We start from the raw sequence: 13,891 nt of genomic DNA on the forward strand, positions 1-13,891 counted from the left end.
CATTAGCAGCCTTATCTTCCTCCTGCTAACAATCCAGACCTTCGGGCCTCACCTCAGCCCTAGACTTACAGCATCAGAATCTCTGTGCTGGTGCCGAGAATCTGCATTCTCGACAGCTCCTCCCATGGCCCCCCACCCCCCTATGCTTCTGCAGCTTAAGTTGGAGTGCACTGGTCAGATAGCGCTCCTAGGGCAACTGTGTCTGCTTGGATGCGAGGCGCACAAAAACAGCGCGCCGCCCAAGGAGCGGGCGATGAGCTTTCGCCCCTCCCAGCCCCCAGCTTTGTACCTGCAGGCCTGGGGTCGAAGGGTGGAGGAGGGGAGGAGGAGGAGCAATCCCGCCCCCACGCTAGCCCCGCCCCGTCTGTCAGTACGAGGAAGCCGCGTCCCCACGCGCCGCCTAGCCCAGGCCCCGCCTCCCACCCTGTGCCCTGGACCCTCGCCCCGGCGGCGCCACCAGAGCGACCCACGTCCCGAGGGCTGCAGACTGCACCCGGGAGCGGAAGAGCGACATGGCGGCAGCGGCCAAGCCCGAGAATCTCTCCGTGGTGGTGCATGGGCCCGGGGATTTGCGCCTGGTAAAACGGGAAGGAGGGTGGGATGCCTACCCGACCCAGCCTCGCTCTCCTCCGTGCCCAGCCGCAGTCCCGGTTCCCGCTTCCAGTTCGCTCCCTGACTGCCCGGATCCCATCTGGGTACTCTGGAGGGGCGGGGGTGGCCGTGAGCTGTTATTGCTAAGGGCAGGCATCTTGTCGTGTGTCTCCGGGAACCTAGCCCCGTGACTGGCACGTGGCTGACGCCCAGGACAGTTGCAAACGAATTGAAGCCTTCCTTTGCCAGCTGCAGATTCATAGTCCAGCCTCGTGTCATTGTGCTTTTCAGAAAGACACTAGAGAGGCTGCCTGAATTAGGACCTGCCCTGAATTCTCTCCTGGGCAGACAGTGCAGAGCAGAAAGGGGGGCCAGAGGACTCTTAAAAACATTGGAACTTCTGTTTTTAGTCTCACTTGCTTGGGACTGATCAAACCTCCCTTGTGGGAATTATTATGATCACAAGAGTACCCAGGACTTAGTAAGTACTCAGAAAGTGTCAACCCTTCTCCCTTCCTTCCAGTACAGGGCTCCATCTCCAGAACTCCTGGTGTTTCCCTTGCCTGCACTAGACTTCCAGATCTTGATAGTCCTTGTGTCTCTAAAGCTACTTTTCTTTCTTAGTCCAAATCTGGTTCACTTTTCAGCTTTTTTTATTTCTGATCTTGTGCCACTGTCCCTTTAGGAGCATTCTGTATACATCTCCTCCGCCTTGGACCCTGTGTTTTGCTCCTTGGCTTGTGGCACCAAAGTTCAGGGAGCTGCTGAGTCAGCCCTGTGGTCATGCCAGGGCTTCCTAGACAAAGTCCTTCTCAGATGGGCCTGGGATGGCAGTGGCTGTGTGGGATGAGTGCCAGCCATCCCTGCTGTTCCCCTGCACCTCCTTCCCCTCAAAGAACATGCACCAGGACTTAATTGGAGGAATTTAGAAGATTATACAGATTAGCAGTTCTTGACTGTTCAGCAATCTGTAAGAATACAAACAGACGGAGTTTGGCAACAATTTCAGATTGTTCAAGGAATACCTTTAAGTCCCTCTGTAGACCCTCTAATATTCTGGTAGCTCCAGATTAAGAACTCTTGCCCCGAGCTGACTCTTCATTTCCTCAGTTGGAGAAAGTGCCATACCCAGGGTGATGGGTTTTGTTTGTTAACAGATCTGAGATGAGAACTCAGAAGTTCAGACTTCCATTCTCCTTGGAGCCTCTACCCATGGTCCTGAATTAAAGTGATACTGTTAGTGTTTACTAACTACAAATGCCAGATGGTATTATGAGGAGAGGAGATTGGTACAGCTGCACACTATTTACAGAGTGATTTCTAACTCAGTTCATCACTCCACAAACCACAAACATTTACCAGATAAAAGGGTGCCTGCCATGTGCCAAGCTGGGACCTGGGGTCCAGAGAGGAGGAGGACACAACCTCTGTCCCCAAGTCTCCTGAGAGAGATAAAGTAAATAATTATGACAGAGTGTGAGGGCTTTGATGGAGTCCTCAGAGATTAAAGGCCTCACAGGGACGGGCCCTTAGCTCTCCATCTGCTCAGGGCCTGCTTAAGGTCATGTACCTAATAAGTAGCACAACTAGAATTAAGTAATTTATTTATTTTATTTTATTTCTGGAGATGAGGACTTACTATGTTGTCCAGGCTAGTCTCGAACTCCTGGCTTCAAGCAATTCTCCTGCCTCAGCTTCCTAAAGTGCTGGGATTATAGGTGTGAGCCACCACACGTGGCCTAGAATTAACTTCTGCTCTGCTTTAACTCCTAAACTCTTCCACTGCTGACAGACTACCTCTCTTTGTCATAGCTTTTAGGGGGCTCACCTAAAATTGATCTCATTGGCTTTGCATTAGAATCTATTCTCTGACTAGATTAGGGATTGGGTTGGGGTGGCTGTATCCTAAAGGATCTAGAAAGTATGATGGATTAGAGAATTTCACCTGTGGTTCAGGGACTGCTACACTAACAGGATAAAAAGGGTTCAGAGGTGTTTCAGGAGCCTTCTGAGAGTGAGAGGTAGTGGGGTCATTTACTAGACAGAGTCTATTAAAATGATGAGATTATGTGTGAAAATTTGAGTTTAAGATGTCTTTGAGACAGGTCACAAGGTACAGGGATACTATCTGAGTGGGAGATGTAGACTCAGGAGCCCTTTGCTTCTCTACTGAGCAATACTGCACCTCCTCTCCAGGGGCATTTGGGAATGTGTCAAGGAGGTTTGGTTGTCACAGTGACTGAGGGGCACAGCTGAAGACTTCATTCGGTTCATAGCACTTCAAAGAGTTGTCCTGCTCCAGATAGTGCCCTATTGGGAACTCGATGGGTGAGTTTGTCTAGACTGAGTGGAATATGTAGAGTGAGAAGAAAAGAAGAGGAGGATGTTACTCTGGAGAGAGCCCCACAGTGGAGGGAAAGGAGTACAAAGAGCTGTCAGCAGAACACTGACCAGGAAGACCTGTGCTGCCACAGGGGTACCTGCAGCCCAACACAGACCTAGGCCCTCGCCCCTCCTCCCAGGCATGGTTGTCCTCTAGCACCTCCATAGGGTAGCTTCCCAGTAGGACATCACTGCCCCTTCGCTCCTTCCTTGAGGCATATAGGCTCTGTGGTTTGGGGTTGGGATCAGTGGTACCAGTAGTGAACTAGAGGAAGCAACAGGGAAGAATAGACCTGGGGAAGCTTTGAAGGGAGACCACCTGTTCTCTCTGCAGGAGGCCCAAAATGAAACCCAGGAATAAATTAAGTCAGTAGTTGCATTTGGAAAAAAAAAAAAAGACTAGATTGAATATGAATTACATAAGAGATAAGGGAAAGGAAGAGGCATTGAAATATTTTCTTCTTTTGATATAAGACCACTCGGTTGGGCGTAGTGGCTCAAGCCTGTAATCCCAACATTTTGGGGGGCCAAGGCGAGAGGATTGCCTGAGACCAGCGGTTCGAGATATAAGAACACCCAACCATAGATGAAAAATCCTTTGGGCTGGATGAGGAACTGAAGTCCAGCAGGATGTGGCCCATTTGGGTGGGCCAGGAGCAGAGTCTGCTGATAAAAATGGTTCAGTGCCTCAGGAACTCCTATGAAGGGAGTTGTTTGGGGGAAACTCTCATTCCTAAAATCTGAAGCAGGATTCTGATGGGTTCTGAAACAGGAAGCAAGGGTTCAACCCTTTCCAGTGCCGCCTTCCTGACTCAGGTGAGGCCAGGAACCAGCCAGTATCCAGGGCAGGGGTTCTATGGGAAAATGCAACCTGGCCCACTTTACTTGTCCTCTAACAGGCAGGAAGGAAACCCAACACTTAACTCTCCTGCCTACAGAGAAGGCAGGATTCTCTTCTTTCTTGATGCTGTGCCTACAGAGAACAAAAAATCAAGCTTCTCTCTATTAGGTCATTAGTGATCACCTCGACCCACAACAAGGAAGAAGCATTTATAAACTGGGTGGTAAATCAGAAACACAAGCCATGCACACTCACTCTGAGACACTGGTGGTTTTCTTTTATAATGTTAGGAAAACCAAACAAAATCTGAGACTTAAGGACTTTTGCTTCTCCCCTCATTTTTTTTTTTTTTTTGAGTTGGAGTCTCACTCTGTCACCCAGACTAGAGTACAGTGGCCGCTCCTGGCCACCGCAGCCTCGACCTGCTGGGCTCCGGCGATCCTTCTGCCTCAGCCTTCCAAGTAGCCGGAACTACAGGCATGTGCTACCACGCTCGGCTGATTTTTTGATTTATTGTAGAGATGAGGTCTCGCTGCCCAGGTGGGTCTCGAACCCACAGGCTCAGGCAATCCACTCACCTCAGCCTCCCAAAGGCGCGGGATTACTAGCTGAGCCACCGAGCCCGGCTTCCCCTCATTTTAAATTGGGAGTTTGAGGGAGCAAGAGGGAGGGATGACCAGATCGATATATAAAGAAGCAAGCAGGCCACATGTGGCGGCTATGCCTGTAATCCCAGTACTTTGGGAGGCAGAGGCGAGAGGATTGCCTGAGCCCAGGGGTTCGAGACCAGCCTGGGCAACTTGGCGAGACCTCATCTCTACAATAAATCAAAATACTAGCTAGGCGAGGTGGAACTACGCCTGTAGTTCCATCTACTTGGAAGATTGAGGCGGAAGGATCACCTAAACCAGCAGGTTGAGGCTATAGTGCCATGAGCATGCCACTACACTCCAGCTTGCGTGACAGAATGAAACTCCAAATCGAATAAAAAAAAAAAAAGAAAAAGAAAGGAGCAAACAGTATCAATTTGCTGAGGTTCTCTTTAAATGGAAGTACACAGGCCAGATTGGGAGTCTAAACCCAGTTCTACTGCTGCTAGTTGTATGACTCGACAAATTATTTTCCGCTTCAGTTTCCCTGTGAACTGGGGATAATGGTAGTATTCATTTTTTGGTTATGTGAGCATTCTGTGGGATTGAGCATGTAAAAGAAGACCCAGCACAGCATCCAGCACACTGTTGATGGTATGTGCTAACCGTGGAGGAGGCCAGAGCCCAGGAGAATTGGACGCTTAAACCATGTTAGCTTCGAGACCAGCCTGGGCAACTTGGGGAGACCTTGTCTCTACAATAAATCAAAAAATTAGCTGGATGTGTTGGTGCACGCCTGTAGTTCCAGCCACTCTGAAGGCTGAGGCAGAAGGATTGCCTGAGGCCGAAGGATTGCCTGAGGCCAGCAGGTCGAGGCTGTGGTAGCTGTGAATGTGCCACTGCACTCCAACCGGGGCAACAGAGTGAGACTCCAACTCAAAAAACAAAACAAAAACCACATCAGTATAAAAAAAGATGGATAAGGACCAAGACCTTCAAACATATGGATAATGCTGAACCAAATTATTATAAAGTGGGCCCAGGCAATAATCTTATATTTAACTATATTTACCAGCTCAATTACTTTATGCCTCTTTGATCAGTCTAGAGAAATCCAGAAATTGCTCTTAATTAGGAAATGAATTACTGGTTCATGAAGTTAGGATATAAAACAGTCAAATTCATCTTTGTCCCCCACAGAAGCTGTGCTTGGTAGTGGGGATTAGGGGACGGCTTGGTTTTTTAATGCTTCAGAGTTCACTTCAATGGCAAGGAAATAAAGGGAATTAATATTTTGAGTGCCCACTGTACTCCATTCATGTGCTGGATGCTTTAATACAGTACTTCACACACTATCCATGATGAAGGACCAATTTTATTTTTATTTCCAGTTGGCCATGAACTGATATGTTTGCATCGCTACGTTTGAATGTTGCATCAGTGTCAAAATGCTATAAACATCTCTAAATGCTCTTCTCAATTTCTGTACATATTGCATCACAGATCAGTAACAGCTCATCGACCATCCTCTGAGTACAGTTTATCTCCCTTGTTCTGAAAGCCAGATTTCAGGCACATGCATCTGTATAAAAAGGATGGGAACAAAACAGCCTCCACTCCCAGGGTGCTGAACTCTGTGAAGGAGATATAGTCAAATTTTTGCTTTGTGATTAGCTATATGAAGAGACAACAAGCTAAAGGAAAAATAATAATAATTTTAGAATAATGGGTTGATGTTTAATTATAGAGGACAGAGAAAATAATGCACTAGTGTCAAGTTTAAACATTAATCTGGGTTTCATGAAGATATTTCTTGAGTTTTTATTCTTTGAGGCAATGTATTATATCCTAGGTCAAAAGAGTTGTTTTGATAATAATATTTTTTTAAAAGATGATTTTATGTCTGTAATACAACATAATCAAAATATCCCCCTCCTTGCCATATATATTTTACTGTTAAGGTTTTTGGGTGAGGAGAAGGAGATTGGATAAGGGATGGCATGAACCTGGACAGGGGTCCTGGGCATCATGTCTTTTCCTATGGTTAGTTTTGCCACTAGCTGATAGAACTGAGGCTTTTATCTGATCAAATTAAAGATACTGGCAGTCATGAAGGAGCAGCTGAATTAAACCAGGGAGATTATCCTGTTAGTGACCCTGAGAGTGCAGGCTACTTAACCCTTTAATATTGGAACTGGACTAACCAGTCAGAGACACCTGAGACTAAAAATAGAATCAGAAACTCCAGAACAAGGGAACTTGGGTAGTAGCAAACAGTCCAAAGAAATACCTCCTTTGCCTTTATCTTAATTATGTTTCAACAACAAAACCAAACCAGGTAAACCACTTCAAATTCAAAACAGAGAATTAAATCTAGCAAACACTGCTACCTCCACCAACTGCTGTGGAAAGATAGTCTTTGTGAAAGGCCAAGAGGCACAAAGGTAGCATTTTCCTCTCAAAATAGCAGGAGCAGTAAACAGTATCACAGATAAGATTTTAATATCATGTAAAAGTAGCCTTATTCTGAGGGGAGAAACAAGAATGTGGGGGAAGCTTCTCTTTTAAAATTGCATGACCAAGAAATTAAGAAGGAGGAGAAATATGTACACATCTATACAGTATTGGCATCCAATTTAGAAGACTTTTAGTGTGGCTGTTAAAGCTGGTGGTTTTCCTCAAACCAGATTTCCACTAAGAATATTAATTACTGGGGAAAATATGTTCACATTTTGCAACGTGATATTCAGCACAACAATTTTAAAAAACATGTAAATATTCAATTGCATAGATCTGAATACAGTGAGTACTTAAGATTCCTAACAGACTAAAGCATCCAACAAAACTCTGAGACTTCATATTTTTTGCTTAATATAAAGAACCATCTATTCGTGCCCACCCAAAGACAATGACTTTGGTGCCAGGATTTCATAAGAACCATCTAAGAAGATTGTGTATAGTTATGTTCACACACTTTGAATTAGGAGATTTTAATATATTTACCTCTGCTGACAATTAAATAGTCCTTTAACTATCCTGTGTGGATTCAATGCTAGGTTCTGGAAAAGTGCAAAGGCGAGGAAGGAGTCACCTTCCCAGCCAGGTGAGGACAGGGAAGGCTTTGTATTTTTTTTTTTTTAAGTTGAGTTGACTTCCAAGTAGCTGGAACTATAGGCGCACTAAAAGTCAATTTCTTTTTTATTTATTGTAGAGACAGGTCTCGCCAAGTTGTCCAGGCTGGTCTTGAACCCGTGGGCTCAGGCAATCCACTCGTCTCGGCCTCCCAAAGTGCTGGGATTACAGCCATCCCCCCTGGGGGAGAAGGAGATAATGACTGGGCACCAACCCCAGGAGTACAGCTGCCTATTGAACAGCTATTCTGTCATATTTGAATCACCTGAGTGGCACCAGGGGGCTGGGAGGTCTAATTGGCCACAATGAGTCAGTGGCCAATGAAAAGTTTTGAATTCACTGTTTATTGTGAAACTTTCGCACATCTACATTCAAGCAAATTTATTCAGCATGCACAGGCAGTAGTAAGAAAGAGGGGAATGAACCACAAGCTAGTAGCTTTGGAGACTAAAACCAGCACTCTGACTGAGGAACCAGGCAGGTCCGGGTTTCCCTCCAAATACAAGGGTGGAGGATGTTGCTGCTCTTCTCCCAACAGAGCTTCCCATAGCCCTTGTTGATGGAGGGAAGGAAGGCCTCAGGGTTCTCATGGGCCGAGCTTCTGCAGGTGGCTGACCAAAGTCAATTTCTTTGCCATTTTAATGGCCTTTTTTTATGGCCCTCTCCTAGAGAGTCCATTGTCATTATCTCAGCCACTTTTTAGCCTCACTTTCTTGTTAGGTCTTGAGAGTGCCTGGCCATAGTAAGTGTTACCTTGTCACCTCAGTTCACCAAATACATGCTTAACACTTTGAGGCGCAGCAGTTTCACTGTGGGCTGTCATAAGTGTCACTTTTCATAAGAGACTTAATTCTGAGACTAAATGCCACAAAACATACCAATAGCCCTACCTGGATGTCCCCAGATACTCCAGTCCTAACATATCCAAACCGAAGTCTCCCTGAGTTCCCACGGGAATTTGGAAGTCATCCAGATGCCTCACTTCCTACCTTATGCAGGATCTTGAAGAAGAAGAGGGATTAGCCAGTGAAAATGGCCCCCGTGAGGTAAGATGAGTGCAGGATGAGTGTGGTATGTGGTTGGAGGTGAGATGGAGGCATGGTAGTCACCACATGGGGAGTTTAGGATTTTCTAGGGCCACTGGGGACTTTAAACCGATCTGCATTTTAGAAAGATTGTTATCAGCAGAGCAAAGGCTGGTTGGAGCCAAGAGATCCTGGGCTGAAGACCAGCTCAGTGGACCTTGGGAGAACGTTCAACCTCTTACTTTGATCCTGAGTTTACCAGGACAGATGCGGCTAGAACAAAGCCTTTGATGACAAAATGACCAATTGGGAAACATTTGGATTTTCCTCCCATCCTCAAAACACCCTTCACCTACTCATGGGAAAGGAAAAATGGAGAGGGAAAGGAAGCAAAAATAGGGTCTCCTGCTCTCCATAGGTGTGCAGGGCAGCCCCCTACAAGTTCACAGGAGGCCTGATAGGTAGGTACAGGTGGCCACTGAAAACCTGGCGTGAGGCCAGCCTTCTTCCCCATACTGCCAAGGCACTGGAGGTGGTTTCACACTTTCCACAATGGCAGAATCAAACCTAAAAACCCTGCTAGAATACTACTTCACTTTCTTCCAAATTCCAGCCTCTTAAAGAGCAGTCAAATTTTCTTTTTTTTTTTTTTTTTTTTTTGAGTTGGAGTCTCACTCTGTTGCCCAGACTGGAGTGCAGTAGCTGCTCCTGGCCTCCGGCATTCCTTCCACCTCAGCCTTCCAAGTAGCTGGAACTACAGGTACGTGCTACCATGCCCAGCTAGTTTTTTGATTTATTGTAGAGATGAGGTCTCACCAAGTTGCCCAGGCGGGTCTCGAACCCGCAGGCTCAGGCAGTCCATTCACCTCAGCCTCCCAAAGGTGCAGGATTACAGGCTGAGCCAACAAGCCCAGCTCAAATTTTCTTAATATTGGGAACACAGTCATCCCTAGGTATCTGCAGGGATTGGTTCTAGAACCCCTGAGAATACCAAAATCCAAGGATGCTCAGGTCTCTTATGTAAAATGGTATGGTATTTTTCTATGATTTATGCATGTCCTCTCATATGCTTTAAATCATTTCTAGATTACCTAATACAATGTGCTATGTAAATAATTATTATACTGTATTTTTTAAATTTGTATTTTTATTCTTATTTTTATTCTTTTTTTGAACATTTTTTTTTTTTTGAGTCAATGTCTTACTGTGTTGCCCAGGCTGGAGTGCATGCTCATGGCCACCACAGCCTAGACCTGCTGGGCTCAGGTGATCCTTCCACCTTAGCCTTCCAAGTAGCTGGAACTACAGGTATGTGCCACCACTCCCAGCTAATTTTTCTTGATTTATTGTAGAGATGAGAGCTCACTAAACTGCCCAGGCTGGTCTGGAATCCGTGGGCTCAGGTAGTCCTCTCGCCTCGGCCTCCCAAAGTGCTGGGTTTATAGGTGTGAGCCACTGCTCCTGGCCTATTTTTTTTTTTTTTGAGTTGGAGTCTAACGCTGTTGTCCAGGCTGGAGTGCCGTGGCACGCTTACGGCCACTGCAGCCTCAACGTGCTTGGCTCAGGTGATCTGCCTCAGCCTTCCAAGTAGCTGGAACCACAGGCATGTGCCATCTTGCCCAACTAATTTTTTGATTTATTGTAGAGACAAGGTCTTGCCATGTTGTACAGGCTGGTCTCTAACCCCTGAACTCAGGCAATCCTCTTGCCTCGGCCTCCCAGATTACTGGAATTACAGGTGTGAGCGTTAGCTGGGCATGGTAGTACCTGTCTGTGGTTCTAGCTACTTAGAAGACTGAGGGGGGAAGGATCACCTGAACCCAGCAGGTTGAGGCTGCAGTAACCATGAGCAGCATGCCATTGCACTCCAGCCTGGGCAACAGAGTGAGACTCCGGCTCAAAAAAAAAAAAAAAAAAAAAAATAGAATCAGTGTTCTACTGAGCTGAGCAGAGGAGGTTGGTTTTATAGACATTTTAGTTACTTTCCTTGTAAGGTGGGAACAGGGAACTAGAACAATAGGAAAATAACTGATTGGTTAAAATCAGGTTATTAGTTTTTTGTTGTTGTTTTGTAAGGATTAAAGCAGAGGGAACTTAATTATCATGCTGACGGAGACCGACTTGTTTGGAAAATTTGTCTATTATCTCTCTCCTGATTTCTTGGGAGGTCAAATCACAACTTAGTTTTGGTTTGGTGACATGGAACTTTAGTATGAGTGGCTCCATTTTAATTTTTATTCTGATCTGTTGGGGCCTAGTGAAGGAGCTTGGTCCAAAACAATGGCCTCCTATTTTTATTTAACATACTTAACTCTTTTCAAAAGGACAGGGTTGTCCAGAGCTGGTTCAACCACAGTGTGAGTCAATTATGGAAAAATAGCCTTGATTTTATTTTACTTGTAATAGGAATGAACTTATTTACTCTGAATCAACATTCTCTTTTATGGTTTATCATTATACTGAGAAGAAAACTGAGGGCTCAAAGAGGTTATGTAACTACCTTGAGTCATACAGTTGATGGGGGGAGCCTGGTTTGCATGTGGACTAGTGTTCCATAGTGGGCAGGTCTATGCAAACCTGCCCCCAAAGTCTGAGGAAGCTGAGGGGTCTGAAGAAAAGGCGACAAACTCATTTTCTCAGAAACATTTAACAGGACTAACTGGGTGGCTGTCAGACGAGATGGTGGATCCCTGTACCACTACCACAGACCCAGGGCTTACATACCATAAGGAGAAAATACATAGGACAATTGTAAGGAAAGGCAAGAATGCTGTGTGCTTCTACCTAAAGGCAGGGATTATGGCTAAAGTTGTATTATACGGTAAATACATGCTCCTACACAAGGAACAACAGATAAGATAGAAATCTTAGCGGCATTCCAGGAACTGGGGTTAGTCAGAAATTCACATGGCTTAGCATGAAGATGGAGTTGCTGTAGTCTCCACAATGGGCAATTCCAGAGTCTGAGTTCTTCACTGTACCACTCAGGTTAGCTGGAGGAGGGAAAAGTCATCTTCCTCTGATTTCTCCTTGTGTTGAGGTCCTTACTGCACGCAACACAGGCAAGACATGTTGAGACTCAGTTGTGCAGGTGGAAGTAGAAGAAAGGGGGCCAGTGAAGATATATTTACGAAATATATATTCAGGCTAGTTTAAGAAAATATATTTAGGAAAGGCAAGTTAGTGTGTGAGAGGTACCTGAGGTGATTCCACATTCCCACAGGGAGTACTTCTTGAAGTATTTCCATGAGTTACTTCAAGGGGTGGGTGGGCTGGTGGGAAGAGCCGAAGCAGATAGAAAAGAGAATATGTATGTGATTTAGAAATGTGTTTCTGACTTGAAGTGAAAAATACTGGAAAACTGATCATAACTACAGTAGAGTTACTTCACTTTTCTTTACCCTCTTGCTACTATCACTCATAGGAAGAATTGAAATTCTGTTTAGGAAAACTTAACTATACCTGAGATGATAAAACCTTTAAAAGTGGAAGTTTGGGATCTTAGAGGAGGTAAGAAACTTTGAGAGATGAAAAACAGGATAAATGAAAGAGTGTTACCACCGGGCACAGAGGCTCACCCCTGTAATCCCAACACTTTGGGAGGTGGTGGCAAGAGGATTGCCTGAGCCCATGGGTTCAAGATCAGCCTGGGCAACTTGTCTCTACAATAAATCAAAAAATTAGCCAGGCATGGTGGTGCATGCCTGTAGTCCCAGCTACTTGGAAGGCTGAGGTGAAAGGATCGCCTGAGCCCAGCAGATTGAGGCTGTGGTGGCCATGAGTGTGCCACTGCACTGCAGCCTGGGCCACAGAGTGACACCCGACAGGAAGGAAGGAAGGAAGGAAGGAAGGAATCACCACTGAAATCCGAGACAGAAGAGGAGACTACCTGAACAGGGTATGTAGCCAACATCATACCCAGGGACCACAAGTGAAAAGCAAGGATTTTTGGTAACCATGCTGTAATAACTTTTCTAAAATACTGTGGGCTCCATAGCTGCGCTTAGGGCAGTATTTACAAACATGGGCTGATCTTAAAATGGTCTTGTGCAAGCCGGGCTCAGTGGCTCAGCCTGTAATCCTGCACCTTTGGGAGGCTGAGGTGAGTGAATTGCCTGAGCCCGCGGGTTCGAGACCCGCCTGGGCAGCGAGACCTCATCTCTACAATAAATCAAAAAAAAAATCAGCCGGGCGTGGTAGCACATGCCTGTAATTCCGGCTACTTGGAAGGCTGAGGCGGAAGGATCGCCGGAGCCCAGCAGGTCGAGGCTGCGGTGGCTGGGAGTGGCCACTGCACTCCAGTCTGGGGCGATGGAGTGAGACTCCAACTCAAAAAAAAAAATGGTCTTGTGCTCAGAAGGTATGTCTCCTACAAAGAGGGGAAGAGGGAGAGAAACCTGAGTTGTAAGGGCCTGACTAATTTTTTGTAGAGAAGAGTTCTCACTATGTTGCCCAGGCTGGGCTCAAGTAATCCCTGCCTCCCAGAGAACTGGTATTGTAGGATGAGTCACTGCTTTGGACCAGGGAGATACATTTTATTTTGTTTTATTGTAAGTCTTTTTTATTTATGGTAAAAGTCTCCAAAAGATCAAGGCTGTTATCTTTTAAATAACAAGTTAACCATATAAAACAGCTGTATCCCAAGTAGAGAAATATATACAATATAATACATTCAATACTTTCAATATTGTTGTTTTTATACTAAATTAAAAGGCACTATCATTTAGAATGTTCTTTCTCCAAAATCCAACCTGTCAAAAGATATAATGTACATTTTTACAAAACTGACATAGTATTAATAAAACTGCTAATGATTGTAAATTTTTTTTAAACTACACTGCACCTATGTTAGAAAAAAAGGCCTTGCACTAGATGGTTTGAATACTGCATAAGCCAGTATGTTAACACTTGAGGAATAATGAGTGGCCTGACTAGTTTCACCATCAGGCTCATTCACAATAGTTTTCACCCTGAAAGCTCAGCAAACTTTGGGAGAGGCATTTTAAGTTCTGCACCAAGTGTTTGTTCTTGGCAGAACACAGGCTGTCTGCACACCACCCTCTAGTGTCTATGAGAGCCACTGCAGTTTTGTCTGCATGGTAAAAGCAAAGTTATTTAACTCTGTTAATTGGAGCAAATATTTATAGTGTTGTTTTTTTTTTTATTATTTATTGTAGAGATGAGGCCTCGCCTGCCCAGGCGGGTCATGAACCCGCGGGCTCAGGCAATCCACTCACCTCAGCCTCAAAAAAAAATTAGCCGGGCGTGGTAGCGCGCACCTGTAATTCCGGCTACTAGGAAGGCTGAGGCAGAAGGATCGCCGGAGCCCA

At 45.4% G+C, this 13,891-nt stretch overlaps 1 protein-coding gene across 1 annotated transcript in view; it reads left to right on the forward strand.

Annotated features, from left to right (window-relative positions):
• Positions 1–344: 344 nt before the first annotated feature.
• The window catches only part of SORD (sorbitol dehydrogenase), a 39,680-nt gene continuing 26,133 nt past the window's right edge, over positions 345–13,891 (forward strand). Inside the window, exon 1 of the mRNA XM_008052869.2 lies at positions 345–578. Within this exon, the coding sequence (XP_008051060.1) occupies positions 513–578 (66 nt within the window). The 5' untranslated portion in view covers positions 345–512. The remainder of the gene's footprint in view (positions 579–13,891) is intronic.

Source organism: Carlito syrichta, unplaced genomic scaffold (assembly GCF_000164805.1).
Source record: "Carlito syrichta isolate Samal-C Ts95f unplaced genomic scaffold, Tarsius_syrichta-2.0.1 Scaffold287601, whole genome shotgun sequence".
Lineage (NCBI taxonomy): Eukaryota > Metazoa > Chordata > Mammalia > Primates > Tarsiidae > Carlito > Carlito syrichta.